The sequence below is a fragment of the Cydia fagiglandana genome, chromosome 1 (assembly GCF_963556715.1).
Source record: "Cydia fagiglandana chromosome 1, ilCydFagi1.1, whole genome shotgun sequence".
In the NCBI taxonomy this organism is placed as follows: domain Eukaryota; kingdom Metazoa; phylum Arthropoda; class Insecta; order Lepidoptera; family Tortricidae; genus Cydia; species Cydia fagiglandana.
The window spans coordinates 4,088,780-4,103,189 of record NC_085932.1 but is presented as its reverse complement, the minus strand read 5'-3'; the positions used below and the strand labels follow the sequence as shown (position 1 = coordinate 4,103,189).

Here is a 14,410-nt window from a genome sequence, read left to right as displayed (position 1 = left end):
TTCGAAATGAAGTCATCCGTCAGAGAACTAAAGTCGTCGACATATCCCACTGGATTAGCAAGCTGAAGTGGCAGTAGGCCGGTCATATTAGCCGTAGAACCGATAACCGTTGGGGTAGACGAGTTCTCGAGTGGAGACCGCGCATCGCCAAACGTAGCGTAGGACGCCCGCAGACTAGATGGAGCGATGACCTTCGCAAGGCGGCTGGCAAGAACTGGAACAGAGTTGCCGCAAATAACGCAAATCGTGCTCAATGGCGTGCAATAAGAGAGGCCTATGTCCAACAGTGGACAAGAGTAGGCTGATGATGATGATGATCGAAATTTTTGATTTTTTTGGATCTAAAATACCTTTTGAATGTCTATAAGCTATTCAGACTAGCCCCGTTAAAGATCTAAACTACATAAAATATATATCATCTGTGATTCTGAAAGTAGTAGTATCTACAAGGTCACGCCGATGCCACGCCGATAGCGCTACGTCGGCGGCGGCGGCGCGAAAATTTTGTCGGCGGCGGCGGCGCGCCGGCGCGGCGCTCATATCTAGCTCCCATACAGCAAACGTGATTTTTGACCAAAGTTAAGCAACGTCGGGCGTGGTCAGTACTTGGATGGGTGACCGTTTTCTTTTGCATTTTTTTTCTTTTTTTTTGCTTTATGGTACGGAACCCTTCGTGCGCGAGTCCGACTCGCACTTGCCCGGTTTTTTAAAATTTAGAATTAAAATAATTACCTCTGAGACGTCGGCCCACCGATTTGCGACCTGAGCTATTGGAAATTCCGCATATTTTGAAGAAGCTTTGCTATTTTTGCCAAGTTGGTTGTTGTTGCCCGTCAGTTTTATTATTGGTAGGGTTCCGCTGCGCATTAAATGAAAAAGAACGAAAGATTTAGGCCGGTCGTAGGCTCGTAGGTACAGTGGATACTCGCGCGTGCGATAACGCAACTCATGCTAGACCGCCTGGAATAGTTTAATTATTTAGACACGATAAATAAATAAAAAGACAGACGGGAACACAATTGATCATGATCACAGGCTATTGTGTGTAAAGTCTTAATCGAGTAAGAAGCTCGGTGGACATGTATCGTATGATAATTAGTAGGCGCACCGCGGCGCGCGCGGCGCTTTCTCGCGCAGGCGCGGGGTCAGCTCGGGCGCACTGTATTCTCTTTGCTGATCGAAATTAAGCGAGTTGAACCGAAGGGAAACTGATGAAATGCACACTTGTATTATCTTTGTTTTGCTCAACAATGATAAAGCTAAAATTAAGGGTAATTTTGATGTTTGACTATTGACTAAATGACTAAACTTCTAAAAGTTACATTATTTATAGACCTTCTTTTCTTGGCAGTAGAGCCCACAGCAAAAACTATTTTTCTCCAATATGCTCGGAAATGTTCACCTTACTGTAGCAAAAATAGTACGGGAAGTTCTTCGTTAATGTCAAACTCTAACTAAAAAACATCAAACTATCGCTGTCCTGTTCTAGCGGACGGGAAGTAAAAAAACACTACAGTAATAACTTATTACTGTAGTGTTTTTTACTTTTTAATAATAAAAAACGCAAACAGCCAATTATTATTGCCGCGAGCCGCTTCTACACGACCCGATCAGCTATCATTTCACGTGTATGATCGTGCGAATACTGCTTAATAAAATCAAAGATTATTTTTATATATTTTTTAAATCTCATCCGTGTTGATAAAGCTTACATAGTTTGTCAAAGGACTTTCTCATTTCAAACATAGACAAAGAGAATCATACTATCTTTGTCTTACACTAGTACTAGCACCCAAAAGAAAAGGATGGGTGTAGTTTTCCTGGTTCTTACTGACTGAAAAGTTGGTTTGACAAACTATATTGCGCAATTATATTGAATGAACGAATATTGAATGGTACTGAATGGCAGAATAAGTTTGTGCCTTTAACTTTTAAAAATTAATTAAAGAGGGAAATTGTTTTTGACATTTTGGATGTGAAGGTTTGATTTGAGTGATGCTTGATGCTTAAATAATAATTATTTTAGCTAATTTCCTCGCATGTTTGGAGAAAAGCACTATATATGCCTCGGCAGGAATAGCAATTCGTGGATTCGTCTTCTTTGTCGGACTCCGCTTCGCGTCGTCCGACAAAATCGAAACTCATCCACGAATTGCCCTTTCCCGGCCTCTGCAATAATGTACTATACCCGTCGGCCAGCAACCGTACCTATTAATGCCTTCAACGCTGCTCTCCTCCATCCAGGGTCCAGACCAGAGGCCCCGCAAAAATCTATCTAAATGGAAATTTCGTTTTATGCTTCTTTATCGCTTTTGCATTTTCGAGCGGGCAGATAACGATATTTATATTTACGATTTTCGCGGTAGACCTTCAGTTACAAGTTTAAATACGGTAAAATAACCTTAAATATATAGTTATGTTACATTCTGTTTATTTCCCTCCTTGAGTATAAATAACAATTAATTAAACCCTCGAATTATATCAGCTCTCGCCTAGTGGTTCGATCTCGTGGTTCCAGTACCACTGGCTAGCTTGAGCCCTCGACTCGTTTGCGCTTAAGAGCAAAGAACATGCGTACTTGTCACAGAATAATGACTAATATGGAGTCCCCTCAGACCCGGCATTACCATACAATACCCGGCGGCTCGAGGATTATGAATGACCCAAACTCCACTGGTTACCAAAAGCAAAAGTTTGCATACCTAATAGCATCTTATGACAATTTCATTCTGATATTAATCTTCGGTTAACAGAGTTGTTTTTACACGCTTTTCATTACGTTCAACCTGAATAATACAGGCTGATTTTGTTATTGTCTGATCAGTATTCATACAAACATCGACGTAACTCACTGAAAAAGTCTCAGAGTCAGACATAATAAAATCACCTATACCTATCTATATGTATATTTGATCCACATCCCGATGTCTGTTTGTGTTGCAATTTGGCAAACTACCGTAACTTGTTCCTCAAGCTGAGCAAAAACCTTTTGAGAGATGCAGTAACCGCCACCGGAGTCACCTTCTCCCGTTTCTTCTCGTCTGGAGATTGATCTACAGCATATCTTCAATTTGTTCTCGATGTCATCTTTCTTCTGTCTTAACAGCGCACTCTATGACGCCTTAGCGGCACTATTAGGAAGGTCTTGTTTTAAAAGATATATTTAAGAGTAAAGATTGTGTTGATCGAATATCGTATGTAGGTCATAGTTATGTAAATTAAATTGACTACTCTTTCGATCTCGTTAGACGCTTCCTGTAAAGATAAAGATAAGATAAGAATTATGGCGCGAGTGAGGTTGATGAATGCCGATTCACATGTTTAATTGGAATTATTAACATCTAACATGAGAATACTGTTATTTTAAGAGCTTTTATAGGATGTGTCATATGTTTTAGCAAGTCTGTTACTAAGCCGACAAGGAAAGGCCGATTTCACGTAATTCGACGTTGGTGGGCGGCGTTGGGTCGTTACAACATTTAGACGGTGCGAGAACTCGCATGGGAGTTTCATTACATTGCGTTATTTGATCAGTCGGCTGAATTGTAAGCTCAATGGTCCGCAATGTAACTGAAATCGCGTGCGAGTTCACGCGCCGTCTAAAGGCTCCTCTTCACGTTGCGCCAACGCCAACGCCAACGAGAGACGCAGCCATGCGGTAGAATGAGATAGCAATATCACTTGCTCCCTCTAACGCATAAATGCGTCCCTCGTTGGCGTTGGGGTTGGCCCAACGTGAAGAGGAGCCTTAAGGGTAGGTTGCACCAAACCGTCTGTCGCCATTAGAACGTTGGCTAAATTTTATTGTTTTGTGAAAGCTCAGTTTGCTGCACATGCATGCACAATGTCGATCTTGATATTCTTGATAGTGGCTATCTGGCTATATTCTACCTACACTCTAGGTCCATGTCAAGTTTCGTGTTATTTCATAATGTATTCTTAAAATGAGAGTCTAACTTCGATTGTATGGTGGTTGCTATTTATTCGTGTGATTCTTAACAGCGGGTTTATAAATTACACAAAACTTATGAATATCCGGTGTTAACATCTACTCGTACTTAAGATTAAGAGTGATTGCGCTTGTTTGAAGACTTTTAAGTATCTGTAAATACTCCCACTGGCTTTTCCGTTGGTTTCTCTGTACCAAAGATTTGTTCTTTTTACATGTTTAGGTACGTGGACATAGTGACAATACACAATACATTGCATCAGCGACAAAAAGCGATCATCCATTAATTTAATCACATATTTAGGGGGAGAGTCAAGAAAATGGCTTTCCAAATGTGACCAAGTTTGACAAGGAGGGGGGAACGGGTCAAAAAACCTAGAAATTCGTGTGACTCCAAATGTAAGATCAATACGGGTACCTAAGTGCGGCCGAGGGATAAGCTTTCACACTGGGGTTGGGGCCTGTTTACACATTGATTGTCAATGCAAATCAAATGTATGAATGAATAATAATTGACGTGTAGTATCAGTTATTTACACTTACTCCTAGCCACGCTTCTTCGTAATGCCTTATAGGAAATTGACATGTGGGTGAAATAGCGCCAGAAATTATATCACCCTTAACTGTTGGGAAGGGACATGTATTCTGTAGTGTGTACTTTGTGTACGTATAGTGTGTATTGTGTGTGACCCTTAAATAGATGTTAGACTTGTTAGAGGCACCTCGAGCAGCAGGTTCGGTGGCATCGTAAACACGTCGCCGGCGGGCGCGTGCGCTATGGCGGCCTGCGCGTGCGCAGACGCGCCGCAGACGTCGCGAAGCGCGCGCACCCCATGCCCGTGCGCACTGTTCCCACCGTAGTGAAGTGATAAATGAATCATGACGTGTTCGGTGAGTTCGGCACATTCGTTTTATATATCTGTTTAATTTAGTTTTATTTTTATTGTGGTGAAGTGCTTTAGCGTGTATCAAAGACATAAACGCGTGCGGGTAACTAAGTTTCCCGGTTGTTATTTTTTATTAGTGATTAATGTTAAATTACTATTTATTTGTAAAGTTTTCTTCAATAATGATATTTTTTTCCCGCGTAGAACTGGAAGAAAAGTATTGTATACCTGCCCTTCGAGATAGTAACAAAGTAGGGACCTCGATCAATTTATGAAAACCTAACATACCTACAGACAAAATTATTTACGTATTAGTTTCAAATACAAAACATTGTTTTAAACTTTTTAAGTCCTTTTAACAGATTTAATTGAAATATATTTAGGTACCTTGTATTTTTATCAGTAGGGTCAATTTCTGAACACGATTTTTTTTCTGTCCGTGATGAAAATCGCGGGTTAGCATCAAATAATACTTACCATTTTTTTTTTTACATAAAGAAGCCACACTTTCACACCGGGTTCCATATGAATTCACTGATTAATTGGTTTTTAGAGTACACTTAAAAATACCTAAAGGCTCAAATTACTACTCCCGTGCCCTGTCCGGAATCTACTTTTGAGCATAATGAAAAATCCTACGAAAAATTCTACATTAGTATCACTAATTTGGTGTCAAATACTTAAACTAGATGATATTTACTATCACTGAGCACATACACTATTAACTTCATTGTGGTAAATAACTCGTGATCGAAGTTTATAGTACAGTCATTATAGATTTTGACCCGTGAATAATTAGTTCTTGGATTTTCTTTTCGTAGATCCCTCGGGGGGGTCACTGGGAGTGTAAATTCAAAAAGTAGGCTTAGTCAGGCTTCTGCGTATATTCAAAAAATGGTTTTTTTTCCAAAAAAACGGTTTTTCTTCAATAACTCGGCCATTTTTTATTTTACAGTATAACCGTAAGGACAAAAATTGTAGGAAATTTGATTCTCTACAAGTTAGTCCAGTCATTATATCCAAAAAACCGACCCTTCCCGTGAATAATCAGTTCTTGGATTTTTTTTTCGTACGTCCCTCGGGGGAATCACTGGGAGTGTAAATTCAAAAAGTAGACTGAATCGGGGTCCTGTGTATATTCCAAAAACGGTTTTTCTTGAATAACTCGGTCATTTTTGATTTTACAGTAAAACCGTGAGGACAACATTTTTAGAAAATTGGATTCTCTACAAGTTTGGTCCTCACAATTTTTCTTCTAGGATCGATAGTTTGGAAATAAAATTTGAAAAAAGCGACAAATTCAAAATATTTTCAACATCTCGTTTATTTTCAACTTTACGACATAAATGAAGAGGACTAAACTTGTAGAGAATCAAATTCTGAACAATTTTGGTTCCCACCTTCTTTCCCCCAAAATCGATATTTTAGACATTAAACCTGAAAAACGCGATAAATTCAAAATATTATCATTATCTCCTATGTTTCACGCTTTACGGCATAAATGAAGGGAAACAAAGTTGTAGAGAATCAAATTCTGAACAATTTTTGGCCTCACGGTTTTACTGTAAAATCAAAAATGACCGAGTTATTCAAGAAAAATCGTTTTTCGAATATACACAGGACCCTGATTCAGTCTACTTTTTGAATTTACACTCCCAGTGATTCCCCCGAGGGACGTACGAAAAAAAAATCCAAGAATTGATTATTCACGGGAAGGGTCGGTTTTTTGGATATAATGGCTGGACTAACTTGTAGAGAATCAAATTTCCTACAATTTTTGTCCTTACGGTTTTACTGGAAAATCAAAAATGGCCGAGTTATTGAAGAAAAACCGTTTTTTTTGGAAAAAAACCATTTTTCGAATATACGCAGGAGCTTGATTAAGCCTACTTTTTGAATTTACACTCCCAGTGACCCCCCCGAGGGACCTACGAAAAAAAAATCCAAGAACTAATTATTCACGGGTAGGGTCGGTTTTTTGGATATAATGACTGTACTATTAAATTTTGTCCGAGCGCGCGAGTAAAATTTCGTCGGCAAAACTTAAAGGGCTCTGACAGCCGACGTCTGTATCTGAACCGCCTCGTGTCCCGCCTCACCTGTACTGGCAGGATTCGGCTGTTTCTCAAAGCAAGCGGATGTACGGCAAGCCGCGGCGTGTTCGAGCAAATCGCATAAGTATTTCGGAATCCGGGTGGGCGACAATTTTTTTCTAATTTCGATGCCCCTTATAAATTTTATTTCCCACATAGCTTTTCAATAACGATTGTCATATTTAGGAGTCCTTTATGTATCTTTATGTAAGCGATAACATAACAGTTTGGTTAAACACGATTAAAATTTTTGGCGTATTTTTTTATTACGAATTCTAATTTCCGTGCCCTAATTCCCATGGAATATTTACCTAAAACAGCTGATTAAGTGGCACGGGAATTAGAAAGTATTACATTTATTGTCAACAAATTTTTAATTGGGGGCACTGTAAGTTAATTGGCAATGTTTACGTCATATTATTATTACATATATATATATATATATTGGCATTGAATATATATTATATGTAATAATAATATGACGTATATCTTTCTATTTTACATTTAAGGAAATCTCAAAGAATGCACAAAAATCTATGAACGGTTTTTTAGTACAAGCACTATAGTACATACTTACAGGGTGGACCCGAATAACCCGGGCAATTTTAATACGTAAGGTAAGGTGGGGTAAGACAACACCGGGGTAAGACTATCACTTGTATGGAATCCTCGTACTGTTAGTCTTGCGCCACCTTACCTTATTCATTAATCATATTATAACATTAAAATATTATATAAACATAAAACTATTTTTGGAATTATTACATATTATAAAACCCGTACCTAAGGTTACATAAAACAAAATGAATCAAATTTACAATGGTTTTTTTTTTTGTAAATTTGACAACTGACAGCGTAAGCCGTATAAAGTTTAAATATCTGGGAGACCGAGCTTTGCTCGGAAAACATATACCTACCTAAAAACTCAAAATGCGCGTTTTCCCAGAGACACCTAGGGCCCTGGTCTCCTATAAACGCCATCGGCCGCTTACAGCGTCTGCGTCACGATGCTTACTATAGAGATGTACTGTTGTGGTCTGTTTTAGACGTCGACGTCAGCGTCTTTTTTGTTCAAAAACGTTGACGCTGACGCCAGACGCCGCGTACAGCATAAAATAGAAGACCAGGGCCTAGCTAGATCGATTTTTCATCCCAGAAAACGCCCATATATGATCAAATTTCATCGAAATCGTTAGAGCTGTCGTGATCGTATACTAATCGTGAGATCCCCGAAATATATACAAGAATTGCTCGTTTAATAGATTAGTTGTTATAAATTAGCTTTTCTAATAGGTACAAGAAAAATTAAATACAATATCCTATTCTTACTATATTATAAATGCAAAAGTATCTCTGTCTGTTTGTCTGTTATCTCGTCACGCTTAAGCCGCTGAAACAATATCATCTTGATAATACATATTTGGCATGGAGATAGTTTGAGGCCTGAAGAAGGACAAAGGATCTGGGGGCACGGCAGTGCCACCGCCAAGTCGAGCAAAACAAAGTGGCACGGCCGTACCATCAAATCTCAATAACATTATATCTAAATAACATTTAATTTGAGCATGTAGTCTAAGAATTAATACACTTTAAAATCCCTTAGTTTTGTCACTGGCACAATCACTCTCAATCAATATTATTTTAAATTTCTTTGTAATTTTACATGTATGTAAGATGTATGATTATTGGTGCAATAAAGAATATTTACTTAGGTACTTACTTATTTTAAGGTACTTCTAGCATACCCACAAGTTCCAAATTTGAAACGTAATTGGGTTTTAGCTTTTTAAGCCAATAAAAATCTAATAATACTGCAATATTAGTCACGTTTTAAAGATAACTGCATAATTAAGTTTGTAATCCTATAGAAATATATGCGATAACAACGTTACCTTTTAGTTCTTACAATTAGTAGGGAAAGTAAAGGTACACTACGATGGACGATGTGAGTATGAATAAAGATGTATTATGATATGTATATACATAGTATCAGTATGGTATGGGTATGATTACCCGAAAAGAAGGACAGCCTACAAAAAGAGATGGGATCATTTCAATTCATGTAAAAAGATGCAAATCTCGCAACGCAGTTCTTCTACTCTACTACAAAAAAGTTTTGGGATGTAATGTGAAACCAAGTCGGTTATTTTAGTCAGTACCAGGGGGTATTTTGTAAGCAAGTTTTTTTTTTAGGAAGATTATGATATTTTTGAAAAATTACTTAACCAACCTACACTTTGAAGATTTTCCCGCGAGGGCAGAGACACCCCGTATACCTATGTGTAAAGTAAGGCGGGGTAAGACTAATTTAGTTTATTTTGATCGGGGCAAGACTAACAGTATGAGGATTCCATACAAGTGATAGTCTTACCCCGGTGATAGTCTTACCCCACCTTACCTCATATGTGTTCAAACAATTTTTTGGGTTATTAATTTATGAAGGCAGCATATTCGATTTCTTCAGATTAACTTACACAATAACTTCTTCTCACTGTGCCCCTATTTATTTCTTAGTATCATTTCCTATACGACCAATACGACCATATACCAGATCATACACCTTGTACCTATCTACATGCAGATACATAATGACACTTTTTAATGAATAGTTTTGTATGTAAAGGCGGACAAGTTTACGAAATTACTCAAAGTATTGTTTTGAAATATGTACATTTTACTAAGAAAGAGAGATTAGTTGCCATTAAAATAAAGGAAAGGATTAGTCAAATAGGTAGTTTTTAGTGTAACATACTTTCGTAGATTTGTCGTTCGAAACTAAAATTAAAGAAGGTAAATATGTCCGATGCCACTTCAGTATGGTTGCAGTATATTATTGTAGATTAAAATATATATAAATAATAGTTTTAAGTACCAAAATAAGTTAAGAAAACAATTCCCGTGCCGTGTTCTAATTTCTGTCCTAGTAAAATCTAATTTCCATGGACACACTAATTCCCGTGCCCTGACCAAAATTTTAAATTTAAATAACTTTTATAGTTTTATGAATATTTTTATCCCATAAGAAAATTAATATTTATTATATTTTTTGTCAAATTCTCAGCATATTTTTTTTTGTGTAATGTTGGTATTTCAAAATTCCATGGGAATTAGACAAAAATGCTCGTTTGGTGAAATTGACCCAGTAAGCAATAGACTTTAATCTCAATAACACTTACACGTGTGACATCCGGACCAACTTTCCATTTCATTAATTAACACCATAAGATAATCAGAAAAAAAACACATAAACTTAATTAGACAAAAAAGCTCATCTACCTACCGACCACCGGAAGTTATTTCCGCAGCGAATGACGAACAATATCCGGAAGTTAGTACACTTGGTTGAAAACAAAAGGGATACCTTTATATAGGTACCTACACGGAAAAAATGTGGCCACCATTTGCCGTTCAGTTGATAAAGCGCAAAATAAACAAAATAAAACTATGTGACAAAAACCAACAGTGGGGGAATTAGTACGACAAAAATATTAATAAGTATATATGAATACACACATAAATTAACTGGTTTATTAGATAACAGAATTCCCCTAATGAGGCACTGGACGGTCGACGCAGTCTTAAGCACGAGATGTAGGTTTTTTTGCGATGTCGTTAATGCTAGGTTAAGGCCCAGTAAGTTTGTGTTCTTCTCTCACTGTCACTGAGCGTATTTAGCGAGATGGAAATACGTACCAGGGAGCGCGAATAACATCGCTCGTTTTTTTATTTCAACGTACAAAAAAAATTAAAACAGATTTTAATTATTATTTATTAAAGTGCATGTTAGACCGCTTTATAAAAACCGTTTTCTGAACCTACAGCACCTTAAGCCGAAGTTATTACTAAAGGCGAATTTAAAGTAGGTAGAGTTAGACAAAGAAAAGTCTGCAGATATTTTGATAGCCTACGCAGTGCAAGTGTTGTTTTAAACGTCAAACTTATACGAAATTATTACTTATAAATAACACGTGCACTGCGTGGGCTATCAAAATCGCTGCACATTTTTCTTGGTCTAACAATAGTATGTATTTTTGCCAGCCCTTATTTTTTATTGTACTGGTACTAAACATAAATCTTTATCTTAAATTAGCCCTAATAGGAAAAGTATCTAGCCAGTCTTCAACCACTCACATGTTTTCCCTATACTATCTGAAATTCAAATTAGGTACTCAATAATACAATATACCGTATATACCTAACGCTAAAATGGGACTGGGCTGGTCACGTCTGCCGAATGCCGAATGAGTTGTGGGGCAAAATTGCTACAGAGTGGGAGCCCGAAAACTCAAATCGGGGAGTTGGCAGACCCCGCCGGCGATGGCGGGATGAACTAGACTCCTTTTTGAAGGAGTGGCCAGACACAGGAAAGAGATCTGTGGAGAAATTGGGGGGAGGCCTTTGCCCAGCAGTGGGACACGTAAGGCTCCAAATAATAATAACAATATTAACCTAACACCTAACCTACCCGCATTCTGAAAACCGATTCCTGAAAGAACCGGGTAGAGAGATTATCGCAACTTTTTATACAGTCAAAGTAAATCCAAGTGTAAAAGTTCAAAAGAGTTGGTCTCTAAATTGTTTTCCGAAAATTAACGATATGAAAATATTGCCCCGGACCGAATTAACGTCCGAAGCGTAACGCTACGTCTTACGTAGGCGAACAACGCGCGAACGCGGCGCGGCGCGGCGCGGCGAAATCAATCCTTTGATGCCCATAGAAGTGTCCTACGTAAGCGATCTCGTTGCGAACGCGGTGCGGCGCGATTTGCACGCGAATGTCAGGCGGCGCGGCGCGGCGCGGCGCGGCGGCGGCCGCTTTCGCCGCGCCGCGCCGCGCCGCGTTCGCGCGTTGTTCGCCTACGTAAGACGTAGCGTTATAGAGGGTACCTATAAAGTTAGGCACCAGTCATAATATCAGTAGGGTTTACTCGGGTAATTCCGAATGTCGAAAACTGTCGGATAATTCCGAAATGAGACTTTTATTATGATGGAATTAAGGGTTTTCATCTGAATTTCGGAATTATCCGACATTCGGTATTACCCGAATACACCTTACCTACCTAAAGCTAACAGGAGAGACACATTGAGGCCAATTCGAACGCACATATACCTATTGATATGTAAATGATGTCATTGCGTTATCATTCGCGCTTGCATTTCGCTCTTACTTGTTTGTACACTCTTGTAATAAGGCGAAAAATGTAAACATATCTTTTACGTCGACTGTATACATTTGTCATGGCGCGAACGAGACACACGGGCGAATGATAGCAAAATAACATCATTTAAATAAACTCTGACTACGCTATCTTTTCACAAACTTTGCAGTAAGAATGCATACATAAGTCAGTGGCGTATTTGTAGTCTGCCGCCCTAGGCCCGGGCCTACTGGGCCTTAAGGGAAATCCGCCACTGTACTTGGCATGAAAACTTAGTGTGGTCCGACTCTATCAAAATATACGTTCGAAATGGCCTCCTTATTTATTTATTTAATGACCATAAGATTTGACATTTACATAGTCCCAAATGTAATGTTAACCGGCGAAGGTACAGTGACATTCAATTACTAAAAGCAACTCCAATGAAAATGGCAACCGACTTTCACTGGCGACCTGATCCGAGCAAATTCTGAAAATCGCTTCTGAAATGGCCTATCTTTAATTCGATTAAGTAACGACTTATGGGCGTTTATGCACTTTTGTTTACCGAAGTACTATTCCACACTATAGTTCGTTTTTTTAGCATTAGAAAGAACTCCACAGAAGCAAGCGTGCAGTTTTTATCAGGCTCTTTAATTGTTAATAATTATTGAATTATCTAATGTAGCATGGCCAATACATATAACTTACTTCAAATTATTACCGCTAAAAGTGCCTGATTTGGAACCACAAGCTTACTTCTGCGAAGTTCTTTCTAATGCTAAAAAAAACAGACTATAAGTTAAGTAAAATATCTTAAGTAGACACATAAATAACCTTTGAATACCCACAACACATAGGTAGTTTTCTTAAACTCATGAAGAAATTGTAATTGCTTAGGTGTCATCCATAAATTACGTCACACGTATTTCATGATTTTTTGATCCTCCCCTTCTTGTCATACCTGGTCTCATTTGGCAACACCCTCACCCCTGATGTGACGTCATATTATTAGCATTTTTTTTACGAATTCAGCAATTCAAATTAGGTAATTAGATATAATTATGTTAGTAAAAATATTTTTGATAAAAGCAATATTAGACATTTTATAACATAAAACCGATTTGGAATCAAATGAGAATTAATAAAAATGATTTATCATTGCAATAAAACTAGTTATTTAACTGTACAGCCAATAACAAAATTATTTTTCGGTTACAGATGGATTAAAGTGACGTCGCAAAGTTTGCGACTCCCCCCTCCCCCTTATCACAACATGTTACATTTTCTTGACCCCCTCCCTGCCTCTAATCGCGTGACGTAACGTAGGTACCAATTAGGTACTTTACCTTTGTTAAACGACCTGTCGGTGTTACAAACAGTCGCATTCAGCAATAGTTAATTAAAAAAATTAATGTAATTATCAGAGCATCACGGTTAAGCATATTTTGCACGCACTAGGGCCAATATAGGTACCAAATATTATACACATTTAATCAACACGATATCGACATCGTCATTGAAAAAGCTTTTAGAACAGATTTATCAATTTTATAGTCATTTAATCGGAGTGATCCAATATAGTGAGGATCTTGAACGGTGTCAAATTATTAAACTGCATGAAAATCGTATAAACATAGTAAGAATAAGCATAAATTTTATTATCAATACAATAAAACACATGACAGAATATGTCAGGTGTTTCCGCACTAAGCTACGCCTGTATCGCGGGGAACCAGTTACAGTTAAAATTATTGAACTAGTTACACAATAAAGTTACAATTACAAATAACAAAAAAAAAATACAATCTTGTTGCAAGGCATGGAATATAGTGCCTCATAGGTACTTCCAGAAGACAGCAGATTCTCATGCCCACCACGTGCTCAAGTTACAATACAAATCACGGATTTGTCTGCTATTCCTGTTACTCACGCAGCGCTTAAAGTTCAACCGATATATTATGGCCCCCAGATTCGAAATTAAGTATTTGTAATCAAAGATTACCCTCACACTGGCTCCCCTGAGACTAGCACTCGGCAACCGATGACAATGCAGCAACTGTCTCCTTAGTACCTAGTTAGAAAGTTTTAAACTTCACATTTACTAATGTTAGGTAAATTTATAAATCCTTCTAAACTGTGACATGAGTAATAGCGCGTGGGTGGCGGTCATCGGCACAGCACTAAAGAAAGTGTTATTTATTCCTTGTGAGCCCACACGTCTAGGACGGGAGGACACCAAGCTGAATTGTATTCATTTATGCTTGTCTACTTTCTGTGCGGTTTCGTCTGACGCCAAATTTGGCGTGATGAGCTTTGACATTATGTTTCTTCAGTTCATTA

General features: G+C 38.1%; 1 protein-coding gene across 2 annotated transcripts in view; it reads left to right on the top strand.

The window, feature by feature from the left end:
- LOC134679635 (mucin-2) overlaps window positions 1–14,410 on the top strand; it is a 32,132-nt gene that overhangs the window by 5,166 nt on the left and 12,556 nt on the right. Inside the window, exon 1 of one of the 2 annotated variants that reach the window (XM_063538587.1) lies at window positions 4,677–4,840. The exons of the other annotated variant lie outside the window; for it this stretch is intronic. Within the exon in view, the coding sequence (XP_063394657.1) occupies window positions 4,829–4,840 (12 nt within the window). The 5' untranslated portion in view covers window positions 4,677–4,828. Of the gene's footprint in view, window positions 1–4,676; window positions 4,841–14,410 lie in introns of those variants that run through there. 2 annotated transcript variants of the gene reach the window in all.